This window comes from Labrus mixtus, chromosome 17, assembly GCF_963584025.1.
Source record: "Labrus mixtus chromosome 17, fLabMix1.1, whole genome shotgun sequence".
NCBI classification, from domain to species: domain Eukaryota; kingdom Metazoa; phylum Chordata; class Actinopteri; order Labriformes; family Labridae; genus Labrus; species Labrus mixtus.
This window is the reverse complement of record NC_083628.1, coordinates 11711409-11735870: the sequence shown is the minus strand read 5'-3', so window position 1 is coordinate 11735870 and position 24462 is coordinate 11711409. Positions and strand designations below refer to the sequence as shown.

The following is a 24462-nucleotide window of genomic DNA, read 5'->3' as shown; positions in this document are numbered from 1 at the left end:
GAATGAACAATAAACTGGGTTAAACATAAGGCAAGCTTATGGGAAGGTGATTTTATGTGCATATAAACATGTTTAAAACTGGCATGTAAATTTAAAAAAGCCTAATTGTTTTAACGCTATATTTATACAATAACATTACTGTTGCCATGACCATACAGATGTCTCATGGAGGGCATGGAGGTCATGCCACAGCAGGGTAGGCCTAATGCATTACAAAAATGTGTCTTATAATATGCATATTAAACTAAACTTATTCTGTAAAATCTGGGTAAAACTGGGAGTCACAGAATAGCACTGCTTGCCCAAATTTCTGTCTCATTTAAAAGATTATGGCTGTGCAGCTCCAACTCCAAATAAATATTTTTCAGACCTGCTTACCTCGCGATGATTGTTTACATGTGACAAATGTGATTCTGGATACTACATAAATAGCCTTGAGATATTTCCCCCAAACAAACATCAACACATTCAATTGAATAGCAGATTCAGTGTCAGGGGAGAGAAGGAGAAACAAGCAGGGCCAGTGAAGCCAAATACCCTTTTTCATTTAAATTAAATTTGAACAAAAAGGCCAACATTTGTTCAAATAAAGATAAAGAAAACGTTTTTTTTATTATCTTATTATTTGAACTGTTTTCCAATTAAAATATTGTTTAGAATATTCAGTGTATTACATTCATAGCTGTATAGAATAGTTATAGTATCATACAATATACATAGTGTAGATGTAATGATTTGTACTTTTTTGCATTTTCTTTGATTAGGCTAGCCTTGAGGCCTCAGGAAAACTTGTTGTGTTGTTGTTTTTGTGGAAACTACTTATAGCCTATCTAAATCAGTGGTTCCCAAAGTGGGGGTCGCCAGCCACCAAGAGGGGGGTCGCGAGATGCCTTCCATAAAAAAATAAAAAATCATTTAAAAGTGCATAAGTATATATTTTTACCCATTTTTGTAAATATACAAAAGTAGTCTAATGTCATATAAGACATAGTATCATTAAGTGAAATTAATGTGTAAATTTTTATTGTTTTGAGGCTGTTTTATTATTTTGTGTTCCTAGTTTTTGGATTGGTTTATTAGTGTGTGCGTGGCTGTCGCTACGTTATATACCTAACTAACCACCTTAAAGAACAGTGGGGGGGGGTCCCCAGTTTCTGTCAGCCTTATTTTGGGGGTCACGACCTGAAAAGTTTGGGAACCCCTGATCTAAATAACAATAAATTACCATTAACACACAGCAAGTTGTGCCTAATAGGCGTACACTCACGTCTTCTTCAAAGGCATGCTTAACATTACTCTTAAGTGCCTGAATTCATCCGAGGCCAAATTTTAATCTCAAAGCACCACTTTATATCTCATGAAATTATTCTAGGTTCATGATTTCATAATCTGATAAAGCACTTGATAAGTATTGAGTGATGTACCCGGTACAGCATGCGTATTTACACCTGTGCAGGTGACTTTGCCGACCTCAAAGCAGGGTTCACTATCGGTGAAACACACCGCAAATCGCCGCATAAGATGCTCTTTGTCCCAGAAGCCCATTGTACACAGCGGAGGAAACCCTGTGCCGTGAGCAGCCATCTTGGATAGACAGATCAGACTTGAGCCAGGATAACCTGCACTCCTCCTCTGAACAGCTCTAGACCTCAAAGCTGAAAGGTTTCATATCTGGTAAGGGACTAAAACGACAGCATGCTTGGACACACGTGTATAAAGTCTGGCAGGGCAAACAAGCTCATATTTAGATTAAGGAAACAGTTAGGGTTAGCAGGGACGTGAGCTAATTGCCAAGCTAACCCACTGTAGCTAATAGATGACTAATGCTAGGTAGGTGTTTATCACCAGCGTTCAAGAATAGGAGAAATCACGTCTTGACTGGTTAGAGAACACACCTGTAAGCGATTAAATACTACATCAGCGATGAGTAAATATGTCTTGACAAGCTAAGTAAACTGCGTATTCTGCTAAAATAATCCAAACCCCTTGCAGCTAGCTGACAAACTAGCACGCTAATGCTACCGGTAGCTGTCGTTAGTTTTGTGTGTGTGTGTGTGTGGTTGATTTTCTGAAATAACCAAGAGGACACATTAAGCCGTATTAATAACACGGCCTAGTCTACATTGTTCATGTGTTGGTAGAGGCATACTGTGTGTGTTCATGTGTTTTGTTTTCAAGATCTACTGATGTCAGCAGGCAGGTAGCAGCTGTCCGAAAACAGCCAATCAGGAGCCGTGTTTGTTATCAAGCCGCTTCATACTTTAATGTTTTTATGTTTTCTTGTGCTTCGTAACGTTGTTTGCAGTGTGTGTGTGCTACAACAAGAGGATAAAACAAACAGATGCTGGCACTTTCTCGGTTGTCAAGCTAAGCTAACCACCTCATTGGGGATCAAACATTACACGTATTAAACACTAAAACAACAGAAACGACACTCTGCAGCCAGGCTCCTTTTTAATGATGTGTGGTTACAGAGGTCACCTGTAACCACAGCTCCTTAGCCAATATTGTGTTAGCTTTCATTTTCCAAAACAACAGCTATGTTTAATTAAAACGTAAAACTTGGTTGGCAACAAGCAAAACTCTTCATACCTTCAAGTGTTTTTTTTAATACAGCTGCCTTAATCTAACCTAAGATGTTTTACCATGTTGTTACCTGTACCAACTATCCATTCATTATTTGTTCAAGCTGTCTTTTTTCATGAAACTTTAAAAGCTTTTTTCTATTTATTATATTAAATCACATAAGCAATATCAAAGCATAATTTTGGTGTATTGAATGTAGTCAGCTCGGTCTTGCCTGTAAACAGTATTAACAATAATAATAATAACTTTATTTATATAGCACCTTTTAAAAACACAGGTTTACAAAGTGCTTTGACAAACAGCAAGAACAAAGCAAACTAAACCAAACACAGAAGAACATTAACAACAGTAAGACTATAACAGATGCAAAATACTAAAAATAATGAAATACAATTCAACAGAAAAGAACCCAAAGTGCACAATACCCAACAGACATATATAACCCGACCGTCACAAGAACCATTATAAGAACCCAACAACACAAGCTGAGACCAAGAGGACCAAAGATTTAAAAAGATGTAAGAAACTAAAAGAGCTGAAAAAGATAACAGCAATAAGAAGGTAAGAGCAGTAAAAGAAATAGAAGTGGTTAAAGGATCAAAAAACCCCAAACTATAATATTAATATTAGTAATAGTATTGATGATCCATGTGTTTTTAGATCTAGTAAGGAGTCACATGATTTGAATAGTTGACCTGAACATCATGAAGGCACCATGACTATATATGTGCCATCATTTCCTGATAGCCCAGTGATTTTAGCTTCCACAAGTTGTGCATCCTCCTCTATGGGAGGTGGTGGTTAAGAACTGATAGACTGTCTGACAGTGTTTCATAAGAGATAGGTACTGTGTATATTGAGAGCAACTGAGAAGTGCTGAGGCTGCAGTCTGGTCACATGGTCTTGACTCGCCTTCCCCCATTGATGGATACTTACAGAGTTTGTTTCTATGTAATGAGAAGAAAAGCTGAAGGAGGATGGTTATCACAGCTGAATACATTTTTTGGTCTGACTGGTAAATCTTCACTTATAGCTTACCTTCCAAGGCACTGTAAACCACATGAGGGTCAGGTGACAGTAGGGAGCTTGGAAAAGTCCATCAAGGACTGTTTACTGTGGGTATTTAAAGAGTTGCAATAGTGTAATCAGCAATATGTTAAATTTTTGAATTGATTTAGAACTTAAACATTCAGTATTAAAAAAACAAAACAAGAAAGAAACTATACTGCTGTACTAATTTAAAGTACACAAGTAGCCCTTTAGTGACAACAAGCTGGAGCTTGAGATTGGACTGTGTTCATTATCAAAGCTACCCCGGTTTTCTACAAAGCAGCATGTAAGGTAGTTATCAGTCTCAGATGGTGTCTGATGATGATTAAATATCACACTGACAGTTTTCCCATCTGTTAGGTAGTTTGTGTTGGTCTGAGTAATTATCAAATGTCAGGTCAAGTTGCAGAGTTTGTGGGGGACTGGGTGTGAGCCAAGTCTTTTCTGATGCCCCCAACAAAAACAGTCCCAGCCTGCTCTTGTTTCTCTGTGAGTTTCTGACAGTTTCATGTGATAATCATTCAGCAGTTTCTATCCTCATTAAAAAATGTTGCTGACAATTAGATATCAGAGACTGAAAAATACTCCTTGAGTTTTCATAGTTTTCCAGTTAATCTCTACAAATAATTGTTATTTTGTTTTGATGTTTTTCGGATGCAGATTTTATTGCCCTCCTCATAGGGTTTGTACAAGGAGTCAGTATGTGTGTCAGTATACGTGTCAATGTGAGGGTACTCGTGACCCACAGAGGCAAATGTATTAGTAATGTCCTGACCTGAATTAACCTGAACTAAGTAGCCTTTACATGACCCTTGATTTTCTCCTCTAGCAAAGATGTATCTTAAGTCCTTTTATATTTAGCCCCTTTTTTAAGTTTCCGCTCCTTCTAAAAGTCTGGTTTTTTTTTATTAGTGTCTCTTGTCTGGTCTGTTTCTAAAGTCCTTCTCTTTTTTATTGCTTGCTCTAGTAATGCTACTTCTCTGTTGGATTTTTGTATCACATCCACATTTCTTGAGGTTGTGTCAGCATTAATCTGACAAGTCAAACATCAGCATTGAACTGCATAAATAAGCATAGTACCAGCAGTGGGTTCTTCTGATGTGTCAAACTGATTTCAGTTTCCAGAAACTGCTTTGGGTGCATCACAGTTTTCACCGAAATGTAGATCAGAGAAAAGCACTAGTTTCAAGCTGACTATCTTTGCCAAGAACATATCAGGCTGTTGAATGATTTTTCTCGTGGTTGTTAAGCTTAAATGATCAGCACGTAGTGAAGCAGTGCTCCTACTGACGATCTTAGAGTCAGGAGATTACATTGCAATGGCAAAATACATTTTACAGTGAAGATGTTCATGAGCAAAAAATGAACTAATGTGCTGTTTATAAAGAAAGTCTCCTCTTGGCTATTCAGCCAGTTAATGTGTAAATGTGTTTTTATTTACTCATTTTTCCTGATGTAAAGCACTTTGTAATCTGGGTTTAGAAAGGCGCTATATAGATGAAGTTTAATGTAGTTGTTTCAGTAGTATCGGCTGGGGATATTCTAGTAAATCTGAAGGATTTTCTCCGCTTTTACAGTATTTTCTGTGAGTGGAGTGGGATCAATGAAGAATCTTTTGGTATCAGTTAGGTGTCAGAGCTATTTTTAACTAAGTGCTGAGCCCATGATGCTGGCAGTTTTCTTGTGTACATGTGTAGTGCCACTTTGTTTACTAGACAGTTAGTATCCAGTCGATGCCAACCAAATGACCCAGTGTCACTGTGTTGCTCTTTCATTATGGGAGGACACCGGTTTTGTGCTTAGTTTCTATCAGCGGTGTCATCATACAAATGCAACATGTTTATCGGGCTCATATATTATTCATGGTTTAATGAAGCTCATACTTACTGATTTTAATGGGTGCCATATTGTGAATAGGTTACTTAGAACTGCATTACATAATTTGATCATTATTCAAACGTTGTGACTGGACTGTTTACACAATGTATATGTTTTGATGTGTTGATTCACTTTCCCTCAGAAGTATAATCTTATTACTGTACTTGTATGCACTGATGAAGGATTGGGCCTTGTTTGGCACACATCATTATGGACCTGTTGGTCTGATAGGATTGTGACTTTGTAGAATAACACTGGACCTTAGGTGAACAATTTAAGTTGAAGTTTGAACATTACTTCATTTGTTTTTCCCCAATCACTTCCTCTTGGAAATTTGTCGTTTTACACTTGTATACTGAATGACTGTGTTGCTTAACCCCTTTAGTAACTTTTTTTTATTGAAGGGGAAAAGACTTAAACTTCTAAATACTTGTAATATACTCTGAATTATATTTCTTTTGCATGCGTAACTTGAGAATCTGTATATGGAGGAGAAGTGCACTCATTGACAGTTTACATGCTTTAAGTTTTCTTCTCTGTTCTTCTCTTTCAGAGCCACAATGGCCACTGCACCGTACAACTACTCCTACATTTTCAAATACATCATTATCGGTAAGTGAGCAATGTCGGAGGGGATTCTGCGAGTCATGTAAATGACCTTTATTCATTTTTAAATATAACTCCATAGACTGAGTTGTTCCTGCATGTGTCATTAGTTATCACTGTCATCGTCTGTTTTTACCTACTGGTCCTAAAAATAAGACAACATTTTAGGAGACTTGTTTCTTCATGTCTGCATTGATCTGATGTAAGACATTATTATTGCATAAACAATTTGACATTTATGTATTTAAAAAAAAAAAAATGCATTAGTGTAACTAAACATTATTTGAATAACATACTATGTGCTGCTTATCAATAAACCGATATAAGTTTTCCCTTTATTACAAATGATGTTCCAATGCTGCTGATATGTTTTTAACGTGTGAGCTCTCAGTAAACATATTGTTGCTTTCGCTTGTACATACATCTGCACACAGACTTATGCATAAACACACAGCCCCAAAGCTCAGGGCTATTTATCCTCTTCTGTGAAACCTGAAACGCCTTGCCTCAAAGCCAGCACTCCGCCTGGATATTAAAGGGGTGTGTGGATGAGCTTCAAAGAGCACCCAGGAGAGATAGCAGCTTGCTTCTTAACTTTTTCTCTCTTTTTTTTTTTTTACATTTTGCTGTCAAGGAAACTCTTTAGTTTGTTTTTAAAAAGTGAAAATTTTAAGATGTTGTAATCCTGCTTGTTGGGAGTCGCCTACAATTTCCAAAGCTGCTTCTTATTGTTGTTGCTGACAGAATTTAGCAATGCTAATTCAACCTTGGTACTGCTTGGTGAATCCATATTACGGATTTATCCTGAAAGCAGCAGATTTCTCTCGATCTCATTTACCCCAAAACACTTATTATATTTGGATTTTTGTTTGCCTGCATCATTTAACTTATTCAGAGGAGGCAAATAAGGGACTCTGGAGTCACAGATGATTACACAAACAAGATCAAGCTACAAAGCAAATGTACTATTTGTGTCAGAATGGATAAAAAAAAACAAGAATTGTCAAACTCTGTAGGACCTTAAACTTTATATCTTAGTCCTACTCTGAGTCTCTCTTACCACTCCACATGAAAATTTGAGTATCATATCCGACAGTCCCTGAGAGGCTGCTACATCATGCATGGGGGCAACACTGCAGGCTTGAATAGAGAATTGTTGTTTGTCTGTTTTTTCCTTGGTTGACCCGAGTTTCTCTTGTGTCTCTCTCCACAGGGGACATGGGGGTAGGGAAGTCATGTTTGCTTCACCAGTTCACAGAAAAGAAATGTAAGTGCCTGCCCCGATTATGACTCTTTTCATCGAAGCATGTGTCACCGTGTATGAAAGGTTGCCAGGTTAGATTGGAGAGCCTTAATCGTTTGAGATTTCTTTATACTCCAGCGGAAGTCAGCAGCATAGAAGTGGTTTGAGCTCCTCAGTGAGAGACTCTTCTTCTGTGTGCCAGTCAGCTGCAGCCTCCCGTCACCATTCAGCTCTGTCTTGTTTGGTGCTACTATTAACAAGCCAGATGCTGTGGTCGTAATTCACACGCCATAGTCACATCCTGCACATACACACATCATTCCAGTGTGATATAAAAAAGGGTTTCCGTGTCAGTTTAAACAAATTTGCCGCCCTCTGGGTGTTGACACTTAGGATTAAGACAACTGTGAGAATAGGGATTCTATAACAGCCGATTGTTTATGCACCTGCTGATGATTTTCCAGTGAAGATGAGGTGTGGGTGCATGAATCAAACATGTCCATTATACAGCAACAGATGCAGCTTTTATTAACTTGATGTAGAAAAGAAACTCTGAAAATGCTTAATTTGACCTAACTGTAAGACGGCCTCACACTAAAGATAACCACAGTTTGGCTGATGTTAAGTATATAAGTTAGACTTTGAGTTTAATATACCTTCAAAGCTTTTGCATTTTCTAATGAGTTCCATGACATAGAAACGTGGTCAAACTAGGAAAAATATTGGAGATGCTTTTGAAAAATGGAGGGAGGTTAGAAGGTAGAAAGGTTTCAAGGAAGAATGTGCAACATTTTACACATAAATACAGCAGAAATCAAGTTTGTCCTCTGTAAATGTCTCTCTGAGTCATGACTGTCTAAAATATGTAATGGGATAAGTTTATATTTTATAGGCTAAATGAACTGTTAAAAAATTATAGACATATATGGATAGAGAAATAGATACTTGTTTTGTTGAAGTTAGGTGATGAACATTGTTAACATAACATAGCAACTGTAATACTTATGCATACCTGACTTAACCTCTCTCCCTCTCCCCAGTCATGGCCGACTGCCCCCATACGATCGGCGTAGAGTTCGGTACAAGGATAATTGAGGTGAGCGGCCAGAAGATCAAGCTGCAGATTTGGGACACTGCGGGACAAGAGCGCTTCAGGGCTGTCACCCGCTCCTACTACCGTGGAGCAGCAGGGGCGCTCATGGTCTATGACATCACCAGGTACAGGATGCTTAATGTGTTTCTAAATGTGTGGGAGATACAGTTCCTACATGGTCTCAGCTATACACTATGTGTGCATTTTACAAAAAAAAAAAAAAAAAAACATTTATGTTAAGGGGAAGTTAAATGGAAGCAAAAGCATCTGATAAGTGCACCGACATCCCCTTCAGACCCCCCTGAACAAACATGAACAGTTAATCATACAGCCTGGCTCCAGCCTTCTTACCCACACTGTTGGATGGTATCAGCTCCAGTTAAATAAACACAGTCCAACATGTGGAATTTATGTGCACACCACACCCCATACACACCCATCAAGGCCCCCTAGGGGCTCAACAACAGTACTTAATAACTGGAAAAACTCATAAATAGTTTACGTTGCTGTTAATGTGGTATAGTTTAGCTTCTGTTGTGCTAATGGACTGAAATTATATTCAAAGATATAATTTAGAAATATCTTATCAACCGTAAATTATTTATCCTTCTCCAATTTTCAAAATGTCTGTATGAAGAAGCAGACTCTTTTATGATACTTCCTCAGATAGCATGTTGTTAAATCTTACCCTATTGTCATAGTAACCCCTTTCCCTTCTTATAATGTCATGAAGGAGAAGCACATACAACCACCTCAGTAGCTGGTTGACTGATGCCAGAAACCTCACCAATCCCAATACTGTAAGTACTCCTATTTACATCCTGTCATTCTGTGAACTCGAGTTAGTCTGTGTGTGTCTTCAGTGCATGGATATATAGTTTCTCTTCTACTGTGTGGTTTTCTTTTCCCATTCATTTGCCCTCTCCCTTGAGCATGTCTGAGACCACAGAGCCCTTTCCATTTCTTAAATTGAATTTCTTGGTAAATATGATTAGCTCTAAATCATAACGCTCTCATTTACCATGCTGTGTTTCTTCAGAGAAGTGTGTTTCTGCTGTATGCTCCTCCTGCTCAATCCGACATCAAGTGAAAAATGTTTTCCTGGTGTTTTAACAGTAGAGCTTTATTTGTATTGAGGTTGTTTTTGGATATACATGTAAGGTGTTCTTTTATCACTGGGACTGACACTTTTGTTCGGTATCTGTAAGATTACAAGCGTAATGAAAGAGCTTTGGAAGCTTTGCAACAAGTATCAGCTCTTACCTTTACCAGGCACAAACATCCAATAAATAAAGAATTGTAGACCGGAATCTGCTTAAATGTGTAGCTTAGTTAATTATTTTTTTAATCTCGCAAAAAGTTTTAAGTTCACTGCCCCAGTACAGTGACATATTTGCCAAACACTGGCTGTCATATGTTGTGAAAACCTTTGAAAGAACATAAAAAGACAATAAACATGAGACGTTCATGCTGGACATGCTGCAGTTCAGCTCCGAAAGAGTGTTCTTGGAGTCTGGCACTGCTACGAGGAGGCTCAGTGCATTACAGTACTTCAAGGTACTAATTACATCACACTTGCTAGAGGCAGCATCTCTTGTGCTAAGGCGGGGGTGTGAGTTCCTCTGTTTCTCTCAATAGATCTCTTGGACAACTCAGCGGTATATCACCTACCTTAGAAATAGTCTTCCTACTCTGCCGTCAGTGTTCTGAGGCTTAGAAAGTAAACTTCTCACAGGAAGTAGCACAGTGTCCAGAGGATAGTCTCACTCTCTCTTTTCTTTGTATTCCCAGGTGATCATACTCATAGGAAACAAAGCTGACCTGGAGGCCCAGAGGGACGTCACGTATGAGGAGGCAAAGCAGTTTGCTGAGGAGAACGGTAAACAAGACACAGAGCAGTGCATGCTGGGAGGAGGCCTGTTAGTTTCCCCCTTTCAATGTTGTTTATATTTCTTTAAAATCACTCAAACTATCTCAACAAAAGCCTCTTCCAAAGCGGTCTGTTTCTTGATTATTACAAAGTCAATCACAGATATCTTTTTCTGTCTCAGAATGTTTATAACAAAGCCTTTATGTTTGACTTAAAGAGAGTTAGGGAGATTCATCTCCTTTTGTATTTATATTGTTAAAATAAAAGATCTGCAGAAAGCTCAGCTGAGCAGAGTTTTTATTTTAATTGGCTGAATGTGGACTTTGCATCTGAGGTGTGAGTGTAACAATGTTTTACTGACTGTCATTATGTCTACAGGTCTGTTGTTCCTGGAAGCGAGTGCAAAAACGTAAGTCTGCCCAACTTCATCGACTGCACAACACACATCCTAAATCCCTCTGCTTACATTCCACAACTCCATGTTGAGCCTTTTCTCACATTTGTGATAACCCTCCTTCTTCAGAGGTGAAAACGTTGAGGATGCCTTCCTGGAAGCAGCGAAGAAGATCTACCAGAACATCCAAGATGGCAGCCTGGACCTGAACGCAGCCGAGTCAGGGGTCCAGCATAAGCCCTCAGCCCCCCAGGGCGGCCGGCTAACCAGCGAACCACAGCCCCAGAGGGAAGGCTGCGGCTGCTAATGACCAAGCAAAACCCCCCTTCATCATCATCATCATCATCTCCTCCTCTCTCTCACTCTCTCTCGCCGTCTGTCCTGCCCGCCCTCCTTCAAACATCCATCCATCCCTCTACCTCCATCCACCCTCCTCCTTCTTCACTGCACCAGGAGGCTTTGGAGGGAAGGAAGAGGGTGGGGCCAGACTGAGCTGGGCTGTGTGGACTACATCTCTCCCCTCCTCCTCTCTGCGCCTCTCACTCCTCCTCCTCTTTAATCTGTGTTATCGCTACATCATTTTCCTCTTTCTCCCCGCCCCTCCACTCTTACACCATTCTGTCTAGTCCCCTCTGTTAAACTATCATAAAGGCCACCACGCTTCTCATCGGGCTACTGACACTTGACATAGATGTAATGTTCATATGATAATGATAAACCGAGACTGTTTTTTTATGTTTGGTTTTATAGCTCTGTATGACATCTCTGTAAACACTGCATTAATTCATCCACCTCTCATCTGTTTGTATGGGATCGAAAATTATAATCTCAAACTCCTGAAGCCTAACCTGCAAGGTTTACCCATCCAGCATTTATTGAGATATGCGGGTGTCCCATCATAAGGCAGGGAAAGCAATTGAGTAGTGTATCATGGGCCCACAAAGGTAGAGGCTCTAGTGTGTCACACGATGTGTAGCTGAGAGAGCTTTTTCTGCAGGTTTCAAACCTGCTTGTGGCTTTTTTATTCAGTTTCTGAAATGCTTGCCACAATAGAGAGAGAGGGGGGAAACTTTGAGGAAACTATGAATTTACCTCAAATTCCTTGGTAATTCCTTGGTCTCTCCAAAGAGATATCACAGGAAGGAATATTGGGTGTTTTCCTGCTTGTCCGTGTGTGTTTGTGTGTTAAGAAGTTGAATGGGAGTCCTTTTGACTAATTTAAAATGACACTTTTACGTTAAAACATTTATTTTCTTTTTTGGGCGGACAGAGTCATTCATTCGGTCTCTTTGCACCAATTCTTCCTCTCCTCACACATCTGAACCCCGAAACTCTCTACCAGGTCATATCAACAGATTCTGTCTTTTACCAGCATTTTCTTTGTCATTGTTTGTTGCCTTATTATTCTTAATGTAATTACTCTTTATCTCTTTGCTGCACTTGCTCTTCACACTGCTGTTGGACTTGCCCTGATTCAACAAATCAAGTCTTATAGAAGAATTATTGCAAATACAAGCAGCGGCTGTAAAAACAAAACAAAACAAAAAAAAACATCAGCAGCATGGTATAAAGTCCACATCGTAACTTTTAAGATGTGAACAAAAAAAAAAAGTCAACACTCCCTTATCTGAAGTGCTGCACTGAAGAGCAGATCTGTTGTTCATTTGGGCGGTTGTTCCTCTGCTTTGTACATTACAACACCAAGCAGCATGCCCCCAACCCTGAAACAGTGAAATTGTCAAAATCCAATTATGCTTCTTTTTTTTTTTCTTCCCCCTTCAAGTACAATTTTTCTGTACCAGAGTGATTCCCTGATTGGAGAGCTGTAAATATTGCTTCTTAACTATTGGTGATGACCTTGCTACTTGGGATTTAGAAATGTATTTGCTGGCTCTGCCAAGATCTGTACAGTTGATGTGCTAGTGGGTTGCCTGTAATTCATGCTTGGGAAATTCTGTAACATAGTTTCTATTAATAAATGTATGTAAAGGACAGACACCTAGAAACACCCCCTTCAAACCATCCTGTCTGCACACTACCGAACCTGTCAATTGGTTGAGGGGAGAGGAAGTGGATTGATGACGTGCTAACTAGTATTTATGTCTGCAAACTCTTTCCTCTCATCGAGTTGAGAATGGGGCACTTTTATGTTAATAATCTTTTTCCACCCATTGTCCCTCCTCCACATGGGAGGGGCTAGCATCACTGTCTTAACTTTTTGGGGAGAGCGGATTGGTTTGTTATTGTGGGAAGTCAGCGGGCTGGGGTCTTCCTTTTTCCTGTGTCCCACCTCCTGCAGTCTGAGTGACCACTTCCTGCTTTTGTCTGTCCACGAGTACAAAAAAAAGTACATATGTATAAATTTTTAAGGAGCTGTGCTAACATTTAAATGCGTTCTTGAGTGTATATGATTTTAAAATGTTGACATTTTGATTTTAATGACAAAATACTCTAGACAGAAAAAATAAATTATACATAACCTGTTGCTCTGTGTCTTTTCTTGCTATGTTGCTGCTTCTCAAAAACACGCTTTAGATATGAAACTGGTCGGTACAAACGTTTGCTCTAGTTAAATATTTTCTGCAACTCATCCGAGTAAAATATCACCAGTGGGTAAAAAAAAGCACTAGACTCAATGATATATTTCAAGTAGCAGAACTGCTTTGTATTTTATTGCAACAAAAAATTGCACCAAGGCTAGAGGGAGAAACAAATAGGTAAACAAAATTGTATTTACAAGAGAAGGCATAGTTTGTTTACAAAATTGGTGAGGAGGCTAAGACACACAAGTAGAGTAGTGGTATGGTTGTAAAAAGAGAAGGATTTTTATATATATATAAAAAACAAAGCCAACACTGACAGTACCGTGCTGAAGTCAAGCCAGCTTGTGGTTGACTTGTGTCCTCAGGCATCGCAGTCAGACGGGGCACATGGGGTGAAACGACTACAGCACAAACACTGAAAATGTCGATTTAGACTAGCATAAAAGAACTTCTGACGTTACAGTGGAATTTCATGGGCGTTTTTAGTTTAAAATGGTCAGCTTCTCATTTATACATTTTTATGTAAGACAGCAAGTGACATCCACAAACATTTCAGTCCAGTGTTTCCCCCAGGATATTTATTTTTTTTCTGGGGTGGAAATGCATTAGAAACAGCATTTTAACCACAGGACAAAACCCCTTGATCAGAGTTAATTCTCTCAGGCCAGAAGGCCGTTCTGTGGTAGAGGAAACGCTGCTTCTGTCTGTGATCCCTCTTAACAGACAGAACAGCCTGCTACTGTAGGCTGGCTGGCTGCTACTGATGGCTTTTGTGACTGGCATGTAGAAAAAGTAGAAGGAAAAACTATTTTAAAAAAAAAAGTCCAGACTTAGGACGACATAAAAGAAGAGTCAGTCAGATCCACTGAGTTGCAGACCTTGCACCCTGGTCCCAAACGACCGTTTTTTGGTATGGCAATCAAACAACTATTCCTAACCATCTGGAACAATTCAGCCAATAGCATTAAGGCACTAGTTGTTACCAAATTGTACAGTGAAGCAAAAAAGGTGAAGGCTCATTCTGCCTCATTTGTTTGCTCCCATTATTACTTTATGGCACATGGTTGCAAATACTGCAAAAAGGCATTCATACAGACCAAACACTGTTTTCATCACATGATGACTGGGTATAGAAGCAATGGAAAAGGTTGGGACGTGTTCTAAAGAGGCATCAGGTTATGAACACTGAATTGCAAATTTTTTATGGAGAATTTCAAAGAGATGAGTCATTTAAGTGTTTTCAAGGCATCCTAAAACAAGATGAGGTTTAGTGTTTTGTGTATGCTCATTGTCATTGGCATTAATGAAAGCTCAAATAATAACAATACTGGAAACAAAAGTAACAGGGCTTTCTTTTACTAGTGACGGGGACAAAGGGGAAAACTAGAGTACAAAAAACACGACATTTTCAAAAATGATTGGTGAAAAGTCATGTTGAAAAAGGATTGGCCCAGAGCCTCTCATTAAGGCTAAAAGACACCGTTCATTCATGGTTAAGGCTTTTTTCAATATTGCAAACTGTCTCAACGTCCACAGAGAGAATTCTTTGATTCCATCCACAATAACCACAGGCTTAAGTGTTTCAGAGTGTTCAGTCATATAAACTCAGCTGCTGCTCTACTGTCGGTTTTACCCTCAAATCTCCAACATGAGCTCGGCATGGACCACAATTTCATGTGCATGCTCAGGAAAAAAAAAGGGTAGTGTGAGACACAATTCATGTCAGTTTAATGTCTTGGTAGTTTGAGTTTTTATGGCGCTACCTCTGAACAATGTCACTGATCTCTTTGACAGAGGACAGCAGCTTGCTGAAGTCCTGCTGTGCATTGGCACCCCCTGTGGCGGTGGGGCAGATCTGCAGCTCACGCAGGCTTGTCTCAAGCTTGTTGATGGCCTCGCGGAAGGCAAACTTGTTCCTCATCTGCTGTATGGAGTCGACGTAGCTCATGCAGTACTTGGACAGGTTCTTTCCGGCCTCCAGCACGGCGCTGTGGCTACCCGTCTGCTCCGAGTTACGAGAAATTGCTGCTCGGAGTAGCTCGGTGCCTTCCAGCACCATCTCCCGCGTCACGGCTGAGTTGGGGGTGCGCTCCGATCCTTGACGGGGTGCAGTCTTGCGGAGGGAGCGTCGGGTGTTCACTAGGGGGATGAAAGCGTTGGGTGAGCTCTGATCGCTGGGGGAGGTAAGGGAGGAAGAGAAGCCCCCGAGGCTCTGGCTGGAGAGGGAGGTGGTCACTGATGAAGAGGAGTTGGAGGTCTTTAACGGTTGAAGTTTAGAAGAGCAGCCCAGGGGCAGCTTCTTGGAGCCCTCACTGAGGGGGGAGCGGGCTTGGTCATTCGCAGTGGTTGTGGGGTTTGTTTTGAAGTCCGAGGTGGTGGATGAAGGGGAAGGGGGATCTATAGTGGGACTGCGGGAAATCTTGCCTGTTTTGGCATTAGTGGGTGGTGGAGGTGGAGCTGGTTTGGGTTTCTGAATTTTCCCTCTTTCCCTGATGGATGAGGAGTCCGCAGAGTGCTTGTTTCTGCGGGCCCGGCACTCATCCCCTGCTGCACCTAAAGCAGGGAACACATTGGGCTTGAGGAGCTCAGCATGGAGAGCACTTGTCCTGGCGTTCTCCAGCCCGGGCAGCCCGGGCAGCCCTGGTCTTCTTACAACCTTAGGTGTCAACGCCTGGGGACTTGAACCAGGGCTGGGATCAGAGTCTTTGCCTAAGAAAGCAGAGGACACATCTGATGAGGTGTTCAGACGAGGCGGTGGAGTCAAGGTGCCTGTTCGAGGTGCGTTCTCCCCTTTTTGCTCGCTTGTTCTCTTGCGTGGTAGAGCTGGTTTGCCCCCAAAGGTGCCTGAGTCAAAGTGTCTCTGGCCGAGGTCTCGCGGCAGAGTAACAGACTTCCATTCAGTGCCATCAGAGCCTGTGGGCATGCTGGAGGACCAGAGGAAGCGCTTTGAGTTAGACATAGACTCCTCCTCACTGGGTGGTGTCGTTGCTGCTTTTCCTCCAGGACCAGGCACTGCAGGAGCTCCCTTCTTCCTCGGAAACAAGGGTCCTGGGTAGGTGGGAGCTCCATTGGGGATTCCCCCTGCCCCATTATTGTTAATACTCAGGAACTTGGCACAGTCCAGGCCATGTGTGACATCGTTAACGGCTGCACCATTGTTGAAGCTCTCACTGTCTCGAGGATCTGGAGTCATGCCCCTCCTGTCGGGATGGATGTCCATCTCTCTGAAAGAGGAGCTGCGTTTGGGCGGGGCAGGAGCATTCTTCTTCTTTTTCTTAATGAGACTCAAAAAGCCACTGCCTCGTGTCTTGTCCTTGTCTTTGGGTAGCAGGCGGTCATCCTCATTCAGGTTACTGTCCAGGACGGGGCGCTCTTTCCTGGGGAGCATGGGTGACGAAACCGCTACTTCGAGATCCACAAGGTCTGAGAAAAAGCCAAAAGAACCATCAGTGATAGAGAATAATACCATACTGGCAATAAATCTTAAATTACATAGTTATACTGAAAAAAAAAAAAAATTGGAAACATAATTCAAGACAAGTGAATGGGCTTGAGAAAAGGAGACTGAGACTGAGGCCATTTATACCTTGCATTAACATCCATCCTGGGTAAACATAACAGGTGGATAGAAATAAACATAACATCGCGCCTTGAACACTTCAAATCGGGTCTCACAGGGGTTGGTCCTTAATGTTGCCTAGGATGCAGAGGCGTCTCATCTACCAAACCAATCTGGATAAATGTGTGCCAGACCACCTCGGTACGTAGTCTCTCATAAGCTCTCAATCACTCCTCCTGGTGCATTGTGGTTGGTTCCCACCTTGCATAAAAGGTTATTTACTTATCCGATAACACAGGATTGCACAGTTCAAAGAGATGTGCTTCTGCACCATACGGTTGCTCATGCACGAGTTCAAGAATGGGAAGGCAACGTGGACATGAGGTATAATCAATCCCTGCCTTGCATAATCCAGGAGCATTAGAGGGTCTTATCATTTGTGCTTCAGTATGGTACGGGACAACTGGGCCTCCTAGTACGAGTGAGCCCTTAGACTGCACTTAGTCTTAAAGGGTGTTAAATGCATAGCCTGCCTTCTTTTGAAGTGAAATGAAAAGAAAACGAGTTAATCTGAATGAAATAAAGTGTTCATTTTTTCTAAATGAGTTCTAAAGATTCTGCCTCAATTGGTGCATTTGCCATTTTCTCCAAAAATACACAGTTTTTGTTTGATTTTCCTTCAAGTGTAATAGTAGACTATTTTACGAGTTGAGGCATCAAAGGCAGGAGAGGTTGTGCGTGCTTCACCTGGACTGTCTCCATCTCGGTTGTCCATGTTTTTGCGGAGTGTTCTGGTTTTGGTTGGCAGCTCTGGAGCCTGCTGGATGGGGCCTAAAGTCGCCTTTTTCCCTTTCTTTCCCAGTTCCTTTTCCACTTCTACAAACACAAACAGACGAGATTTAAGGAGCAACAACACGTTGCAATCATTGTGTTCATTACAATAGGACATCTATGGATACAAAAAAAAGGAGGCGCTGACCGTCAGAGATGCTGGACTCTTGGAACATGGTCTCAAAAGCTTGATGTGTTTCAGCAAAAGATGGACGTTCTGAAGGGTTCCACCTCCAACCTATGACAAAACAAGAAACAAATGAGTGTTTCACATAGAATTGGGTGCCTTTATTCATATTTGGGATGACCAAGTTTTGCTACTCACAGGCCCTCATGAGCTCATAGACCTTCTCAGGGCAGCCTTCAGGCCGGTCCATGCGGTAGTCTTTCTCCAGCAGCTCGTACACCTGGGACAGGTCAATGCCGGGGTAGGGGGACATCCCGTAGGTGGCGATCTCCCACAGCAGAACGCCAAATGCTAATAAAGGGAGGCACAAGACTATTATATATACGAGTCATGCAAACCAATAAATGTCAAGAACTCAATTACTGGGATGTTTAGTAATAGATGCATATTCTGTATTATAATAGGTCAATTTGTTTCCCAATATTAAACAGTAAGTAAAGTAAAGTACAGGTTAATGTTATCTGTTCATCTTGGATCAAACTTACCCCAGACATCAGACTTAATAGAAAATTTGTTGTAGGCCAAACTCTCTGGAGCAGTCCATTTTATGGGGAATTTAGCCCCAGCATGAGCTGTGTAGGTGTCTCCAGTCATTAACCTGCTCAGGCCGAAGTCTGCAACCTTCACCAAGTGATTCTCCCCGACCAGACAGTTTCGAGCAGCTAAGTCCCTGCAGGAGACAATACAGAGGAGAGAGTGAATGATAAACTTTTGAGATCAGAAAGAGACTAAAAAAACTGAGTTGAAAAGAATGATCATAGCTGGCTTTAATGTACTTCAGTTGATAAGAAGAAAAAAAAAGATAAAGAACAAAAGTATCGAGAGTCTTGTTACGACATCAAATGAAGTGTTGGATTTCCACAGATGTTTTGCATACAGCAGAGTCACAAGCTGTGTCTTGTCAGGTTTGACAATTAAAATGCACTTTGGCAAATACGAAAGACATAAATCATCTTATCTCCTCTCAAAAGGCCGTGTTAAACGTGCCAGAACAAACAGGCGAAGTTACAACATTGACTTGTCTGTGATAGGATGAGGGAGTGAGAGGAGAGCAGCTCGGGGGATGAGGGAGAAAAGGGAAAATACAAAACGCTATTTTCACTCTGTAGTATTCTTCCTGATCCGACTGAGACAAAATATGTCATAACACAGGTATAATGGAAACTGAGAAGCATAATCTGTGCACCAACCTGTGGATAAAGTTTTTTTTCTCCAGGTACTCCATGGCAGAGGAGATCTGTGTGGCCATGTGGAGCAGCACCACTGCATTGACCTCCTCTCTGTTACACTCTCTCAGGTAGTCTAGTAGATTCCCGTGGGTCATAAACTCTGTGATTATGTAGAACGGTGGCTCCCGTGTGCACACACCTAACAAGGAAACAAATATACAAAACAGAAGGCATCAAAAATCACTGAGGAGTTTATGTTTGTATCTCACTTTTGTTTTTAATCAACTCTTTGTCCTGTTCAAGATGATTGATTGTTAAGAGAAAAAAGATGACAATTCAAGGGCTCGTCTGGAATAGTTTGCATACCTAAGAGTTGTACTAGGTTGGGGTGTTTGATCTCTTTCATGACAGCAGCTTCCTTAAGGAACTCCTCCACCTCCATGGTATCCTCCTAAACCAAATGATGACCAAAAAGTGAGAAAAGCAAAGGTTGCAGTTGCCTGTTTGTAACAGCAGATGGTAGCATTATTCAGGTATAATAAAGATTTATAATTAACACAATGTTACACTTGAGATAAGAGTAGGTATCAAATGTTTGCCCTTAAGTTTAACATCGCCTCTTTTTACCTTGAGTGTCTTGACAGCCACAGTGAGGTTGTACTTCTTCCAAACACCCTCGTACACCTCCCCGTACTGACCCCCTCCCAGCTTGTGCTTCATGGTAATGTCAGTGCGCTCCATCTCCCACTTGTCATAGTTGGGAGAAACGCCGTAGATGGTGGGCTTGTTGCGTTTGGGCGCCGGGTAGTGCAGCGTGGTGATGAGGCCGTCAGCCACCGTGGAATGGTGGTGCACCAGTTCTGCCAGTGTGTTGAAACGGCTTTCAGACGAGACGTACAGCTGCAGGAGAAAGAGATTCTACATTTGAGTAGATGTGTATGAGAGGTCAGTTCATCTGAGGATAATGGACAGAGTAGTAACAGCTGAGAAAACAATAATCTTCATCAAATATCTGCCATAGGTCTTTTTTTTTTTACTCTACACCTAGATTGTTCAAAGTCTGATAAAATACCAAGTAGTTTATTTAAAGAAAGTGGATACAAAACGACACCTAAATATCATCCTAAATATCACCAGCCCAAGCCCACTGAAAACCTACAAAGCAGTAGTCAGGAAACTGGCAGATGGAAGGATATTGGTCAGGGCTCAGTGGAAACAGTCTTTTCCATTGTCCAAGTCTTACATAAGCCAGAAATGATTTGCTCTACAATGTGTGCTGTGCATTTCATTACTTGTGAAATGGCTCTTTGAGCGAGCTAAGGGCACATGGCAGGAAAAAGAGAAAAAAGGAGCAACCTTGACTGCAGTGAAAAGACCTTTGAAACGTAAAGAGGATTTAATGGTCAGTTGGCCGCTCTCTTGGCTTAAACCTTGACCATCTACGAAATCTTGGTGGGAAAAAAAACTAGAAAAAAATCTTAGTTATTCAGAGCAGTGTTAATCACAGAGGTCAGATTTGCAGCTTAGAGTGCTGAGGTAATCTAAAATTATCGGAGGAGTCTATCATACCAGACTCTTGAGTTTTAGCTCAGTGGGAGCATGGAAAACAATACAAGACGGGGAACCGTTTTTTTTTTTTGTGTGTTCGTCATTTTGTGTCGTGTGTCTATGTGTGTGTGTGTGTGCATACTTGGCTGCATCTGTCTTTGCTAATGCATGTCTTAGCATGGGCGTCAGTGTCTGGCCGGCAGTCTGCTGGCCATTATGAGCAGCACAGCGGTGGTTAGAAGCATTCTTGTCATAGCTAGAGTTCCTCATGCCATCTCACCTCACTGCATCACGACGGGGGTGACAGAGCCAAAATGGCAGTGGCTTCTCGACTGACATGGCGTGTTTGGGGGAATCCCACAGAAAAAAGTCAGCTGTGTGTGCATATGATGAAATATTGCCGAGATGTATCTATTATGACTGTGGGGATATAAGGATTCCTCATATATGATCTGAAGTCGCCTGCCTTCTTTTACATTTTGGAATTTTTACAACACATCATGTAAAACCTCATAGCTTTTGGGAGTATTTTATGGAAACTAAGTAAATAAAATGATTATTACGTTTTTTCACTTTGCATTGGAAATCTCGGAATGTTAAAAACCTGATGCCTACCTTGCCGTCAGATGCAGTGTTAATCCTGTAATGGTAGACTCTCCCTTCGTACCGCAGAGAGATGGACCTCTGGCCGGGGCTACTCTCACTCTCACGGACCAGAAAACTTCCGTTGATGCCCGAGCTGAGCAGGTACTCTGCGGCGTTGCGTGACACGGGCCCATGGTACCAGCTGTGCTTCTCAAGGCTGTTGACAGGGGTGATGTAGTTGGACGGCACCCAACCCTGGCCATTCTTGGTCTGTGCCTCGCACCATTCGCCGTTGTGGTTGTAACCCAGCACACGCAGCTTCTCTCCTAGGAAACAAAAGTTTAAATATTATACCTGCAAATATCTCATCGGCTGCTTTTGTTGACATTATCATGCAGCTCCTTCATGAGAGTTATTACAGAAGGTTGAAGTGTTGTGAATCAGCATGTTGTAAGTCAGACATGCAGGAAGTCACTGCATCTAGTGTCAAGTTTCCTCACATCATGATTCTGTCAGGGACTTTTCTTTTCTACCAGCCATGGGGTTTACATTCAAAGAAATGTATGTCTATTCTCTGGTTGGAAGGTATACAAAAAAAGAAAACAACTACAAATTCCACATCAAAATCTTTGCTAAACTTAAAATCCTAAACCGTGTGTAATACTGCTGTATAGAACCAAAGTAAAATCAACAACAATCTTTACACCATGCCTCATATTAAGCCCTGGAAAGTAATGTCACACAGGACATGTTCTTGTTTATTCCGGTGCATATGTTCTTTTCTTCCTTCCTCTGTTTGTGTGATCCATCTGTGGTATTGTTTTACAGTCCGTGCTTGGGACCATTGTCAGGAAGTGAGAGTCAGTCATGGATGGAGATAGAGGGGGAAGGAGACAAAAAAGCAAATATGCACATTTCTATTAGAGTGCATTAACATGTCGATAGTCAACTTAGATGTCCCTTTGCACGTCAACTTACAGCATCTAGCTACAGGGAGTTTTATCCAGAATGTGAACTCGGATCATCATTACTGCCATGCTGATAGAACCATACTGCACTTTTAAATCCTCTGTCCTAGATGAGCACAAAAAACGGATGCATATAAAAAAGGACAGCGCTGTGTATTGTATTGTTGTTCTCCTCCTTTACCTTTAGTAATGCTGAGTGTGTTGTCACCGCTTGCGACAAAATCATAGAGTGCGACGAACAGGTTGGGGTCATTCTCACTGGGTCCAGCCAACAGGTTCTCTTTGGAGTTCCAGCGAGCCGCTTCTGTCAGACCCTGACTCTCAAAGTCTGGTCTCTGGAGAGCTTCTGAAAAAAAATAATAAACAGTACATCAGAAAAAAACATGCACTTTACTAGAATTTGAGGGTGGATACTTCAAACAATGCATTTCTGAGAGGAAACCAAGGGAAATATGTAGGCATGTGAATGTGTGTGGTTTCATTGTAAAGCCATTTTCCCATACAGCCATACACACAAAGGATGATTCAGCAGCAATGTCAACTGTTGCCTCTCCGTTTGTCTTTTAAATTCTTCTTCATCTCTTTAACACAGCCTTGCCCCAACAAGCAGGTCATCACAGCTGTAATTCCGAACGTGGGATTAGAGCCCTAAACCTGATCATGTGACCTGCTGTCTGTAATACTTTTCATTTCCTGGATTATCTCTTCATTTTCTTGAATACCTAGACGACTGCCACATGTCAGACCGTGAGAATTTGTCTCGGCATGAATCTTCTCTGCAAATGTAGTATGGATGGGATGTGCCTGTTTTCACAGGTAAAGAGAGTTCAGAGTGCTTTAATGTTAAGTCATGTTAATTACAGACAGCTTGGATTATAGCAATTATAAAACAGTAAAATTGATGGCTTAATTACAAAATGTGGAAAATCATAATAATCTTAAATCAAGAAACTTGTTTTAAGAGGATGAGAGACCAAGGGAAAGCAAAGTGAAACCTTTTCACTCCAGATTGTGTGGCTTGCTCAGCTGTTGTCACACATGTTTTAGAGACATCTTACATTTCAACCCCCAAGCCTACAAACACCCACATCCTTCCAACAGAGACAGCAGACTGAAGCTGGACTAAACTCTCACTTTACAGGGATTGTTTCACAAACAGCAATGAGATACGAGGATTCAATATTTTCAAACAAAAATATCTGTTCCAGTCTGAACTTTTTCTTTTAATTCCCCCAGATCTCAGTATGACTACTAATAACCTATGATGACTTAAAGTAACACAGGCCAAACACAGCAATGCTGATTTAAATGATAGATGGAAAAATGCATATAGCACACGATATTCCTCTTATTTCTTTGTTTTGACGAATTACAGTTATTTGTGTTTTTAAGTTTTTAGGAAATAAGGCACAATCTAATTTACTTTTAAGTCAGTTTGAAGAGTTAAATGAAGCCAAGCAGACAGAGAAATAACAGAAAGAGACATGGTGACCACAGAGTCTGAGGATTTGGTAACACAAGCAAGACATATTGACTTTTAATACGTTGCTTTAGTAATTTAACAATTATGCTCTTGTGCAACTATAAAAACTACCCAAAACACATATAAAAGCTAAAACGCAGTTCCCAAACTATAAATGTGCTTCATGCCAAAATTGTGTCATGCAAGAAAAATATAACTTTTTCCATATTTTTCTAGACTTCCCTTGGAAAACCTAATGGGATGATACATTTGGCATCATCAAGGCTGTTTATCTGAAAGACAATATTTTGTATTCATTTGCTGAAAAAAAAGAAACCTGGAGCAACACCAAGTCCCCCAGCTGCACAATGTAGCAAATCACAAATTACTCACCACGTTCATTGCATAAGTGGATGTTAGCTCGAAAAAATTCCACAGATCTAAAGTGAGTTTCTGCAAAGGATAAGCAGTGAGATCATCTAATCTTTTGCAGACATTATGCCTGATGACAGACTGCTAAGGTCTGTCTGGTCTGAAGGAGACCGAGGTGGAAGAAAATCTGCCAAAACTCCTCCACAACCTTTAGATGTTACAACGTCGAGTAAGAAATGTAAGAAAGTTGCTTTACCTTGGGGAAAGAACAACATGCACCGAGTGAATATTGCACACCAAGGCAGACTGGAGTCAATATAAAGCTGCATGCAACTATGGATTTACACAATAAAAGAGAAGCGAAGGAACACTAACAACAAGAATATTCAAAGTTCTTTTCACATAATACAGAAAATAAAATGACGATGGAGGAAGATATTAATAAATCCACGGGGAAATTTGGTTGTTACAGTTTAACACAGTATAGAAGAAGGAAATAAAGAAATATATATAGAATA

At 40.9% G+C, this 24462-nt stretch overlaps 2 protein-coding genes across 8 annotated transcripts in view; one reads left to right on the top strand and one right to left on the bottom strand.

Moving 5' to 3' along the window:
• Nucleotides 1-1573: 1573 nt before the first annotated feature.
• rab14l (RAB14, member RAS oncogene family, like) lies at nt 1574-13205 on the top strand. The gene is made up of 8 exons (XM_061061803.1): nt 1574-1674; nt 6068-6126; nt 7334-7387; nt 8404-8581; nt 9190-9256; nt 10248-10335; nt 10705-10735; nt 10850-13205. The coding sequence occupies exons 2-8, from the start codon at nt 6075-6077 to the stop codon at nt 11025-11027; spliced, it is 648 nt and encodes a 215-aa protein (XP_060917786.1). The 5' UTR covers nt 1574-1674; nt 6068-6074; the 3' UTR covers nt 11028-13205.
• A 156-nt stretch (nt 13206-13361) lies between these two features.
• The window catches only part of abl1 (c-abl oncogene 1, non-receptor tyrosine kinase), a 30859-nt gene continuing 19758 nt past the window's right edge, over nt 13362-24462 (bottom strand). For 2 of the 7 annotated variants that reach the window (XM_061060668.1, XM_061060671.1), the window contains 10 exons: nt 22292-22456; nt 21173-21468; nt 19637-19927; nt 19376-19460; nt 19031-19208; nt 18326-18510; nt 17979-18131; nt 17802-17891; nt 17570-17698; nt 13362-16686 (listed from right to left, as the gene is read on the bottom strand). In XM_061060668.1, the coding sequence (XP_060916651.1) occupies nt 15023-16686; nt 17570-17698; nt 17802-17891; nt 17979-18131; nt 18326-18510; nt 19031-19208; nt 19376-19460; nt 19637-19927; nt 21173-21468; nt 22292-22456 (3236 nt within the window). In that variant the 3' untranslated portion in view covers nt 13362-15022. The remainder of the gene's footprint in view (nt 16687-17569; nt 17699-17801; nt 17892-17978; nt 18132-18325; nt 18511-19030; nt 19209-19375; nt 19461-19636; nt 19928-21172; nt 21469-22291; nt 22457-24462) is intronic. The other 5 variants (XM_061060670.1, XM_061060673.1, XM_061060669.1 and 2 more) reach the window with 3 other exon arrangements.

What these genes read in the sequence shown, in the direction of transcription:
- rab14l (XM_061061803.1), top strand. Translation starts at nt 6,075, where the DNA reads ATGGCCACTGCACCGTACAACTACTCCTACATTTTCAAATACATCATT. An exon ending in ATGGTCTATGACATCACCAG is followed by an intron (nt 8,582 to 9,189) that starts GTACAGGATGCT and finishes AATGTCATGAAG; the next exon opens with GAGAAGCACATACAACCACC. An exon ending in CTGGAAGCGAGTGCAAAAAC is followed by an intron (nt 10,736 to 10,849) that starts GTAAGTCTGCCC and finishes CTCCTTCTTCAG; the next exon opens with AGGTGAAAACGTTGAGGATG.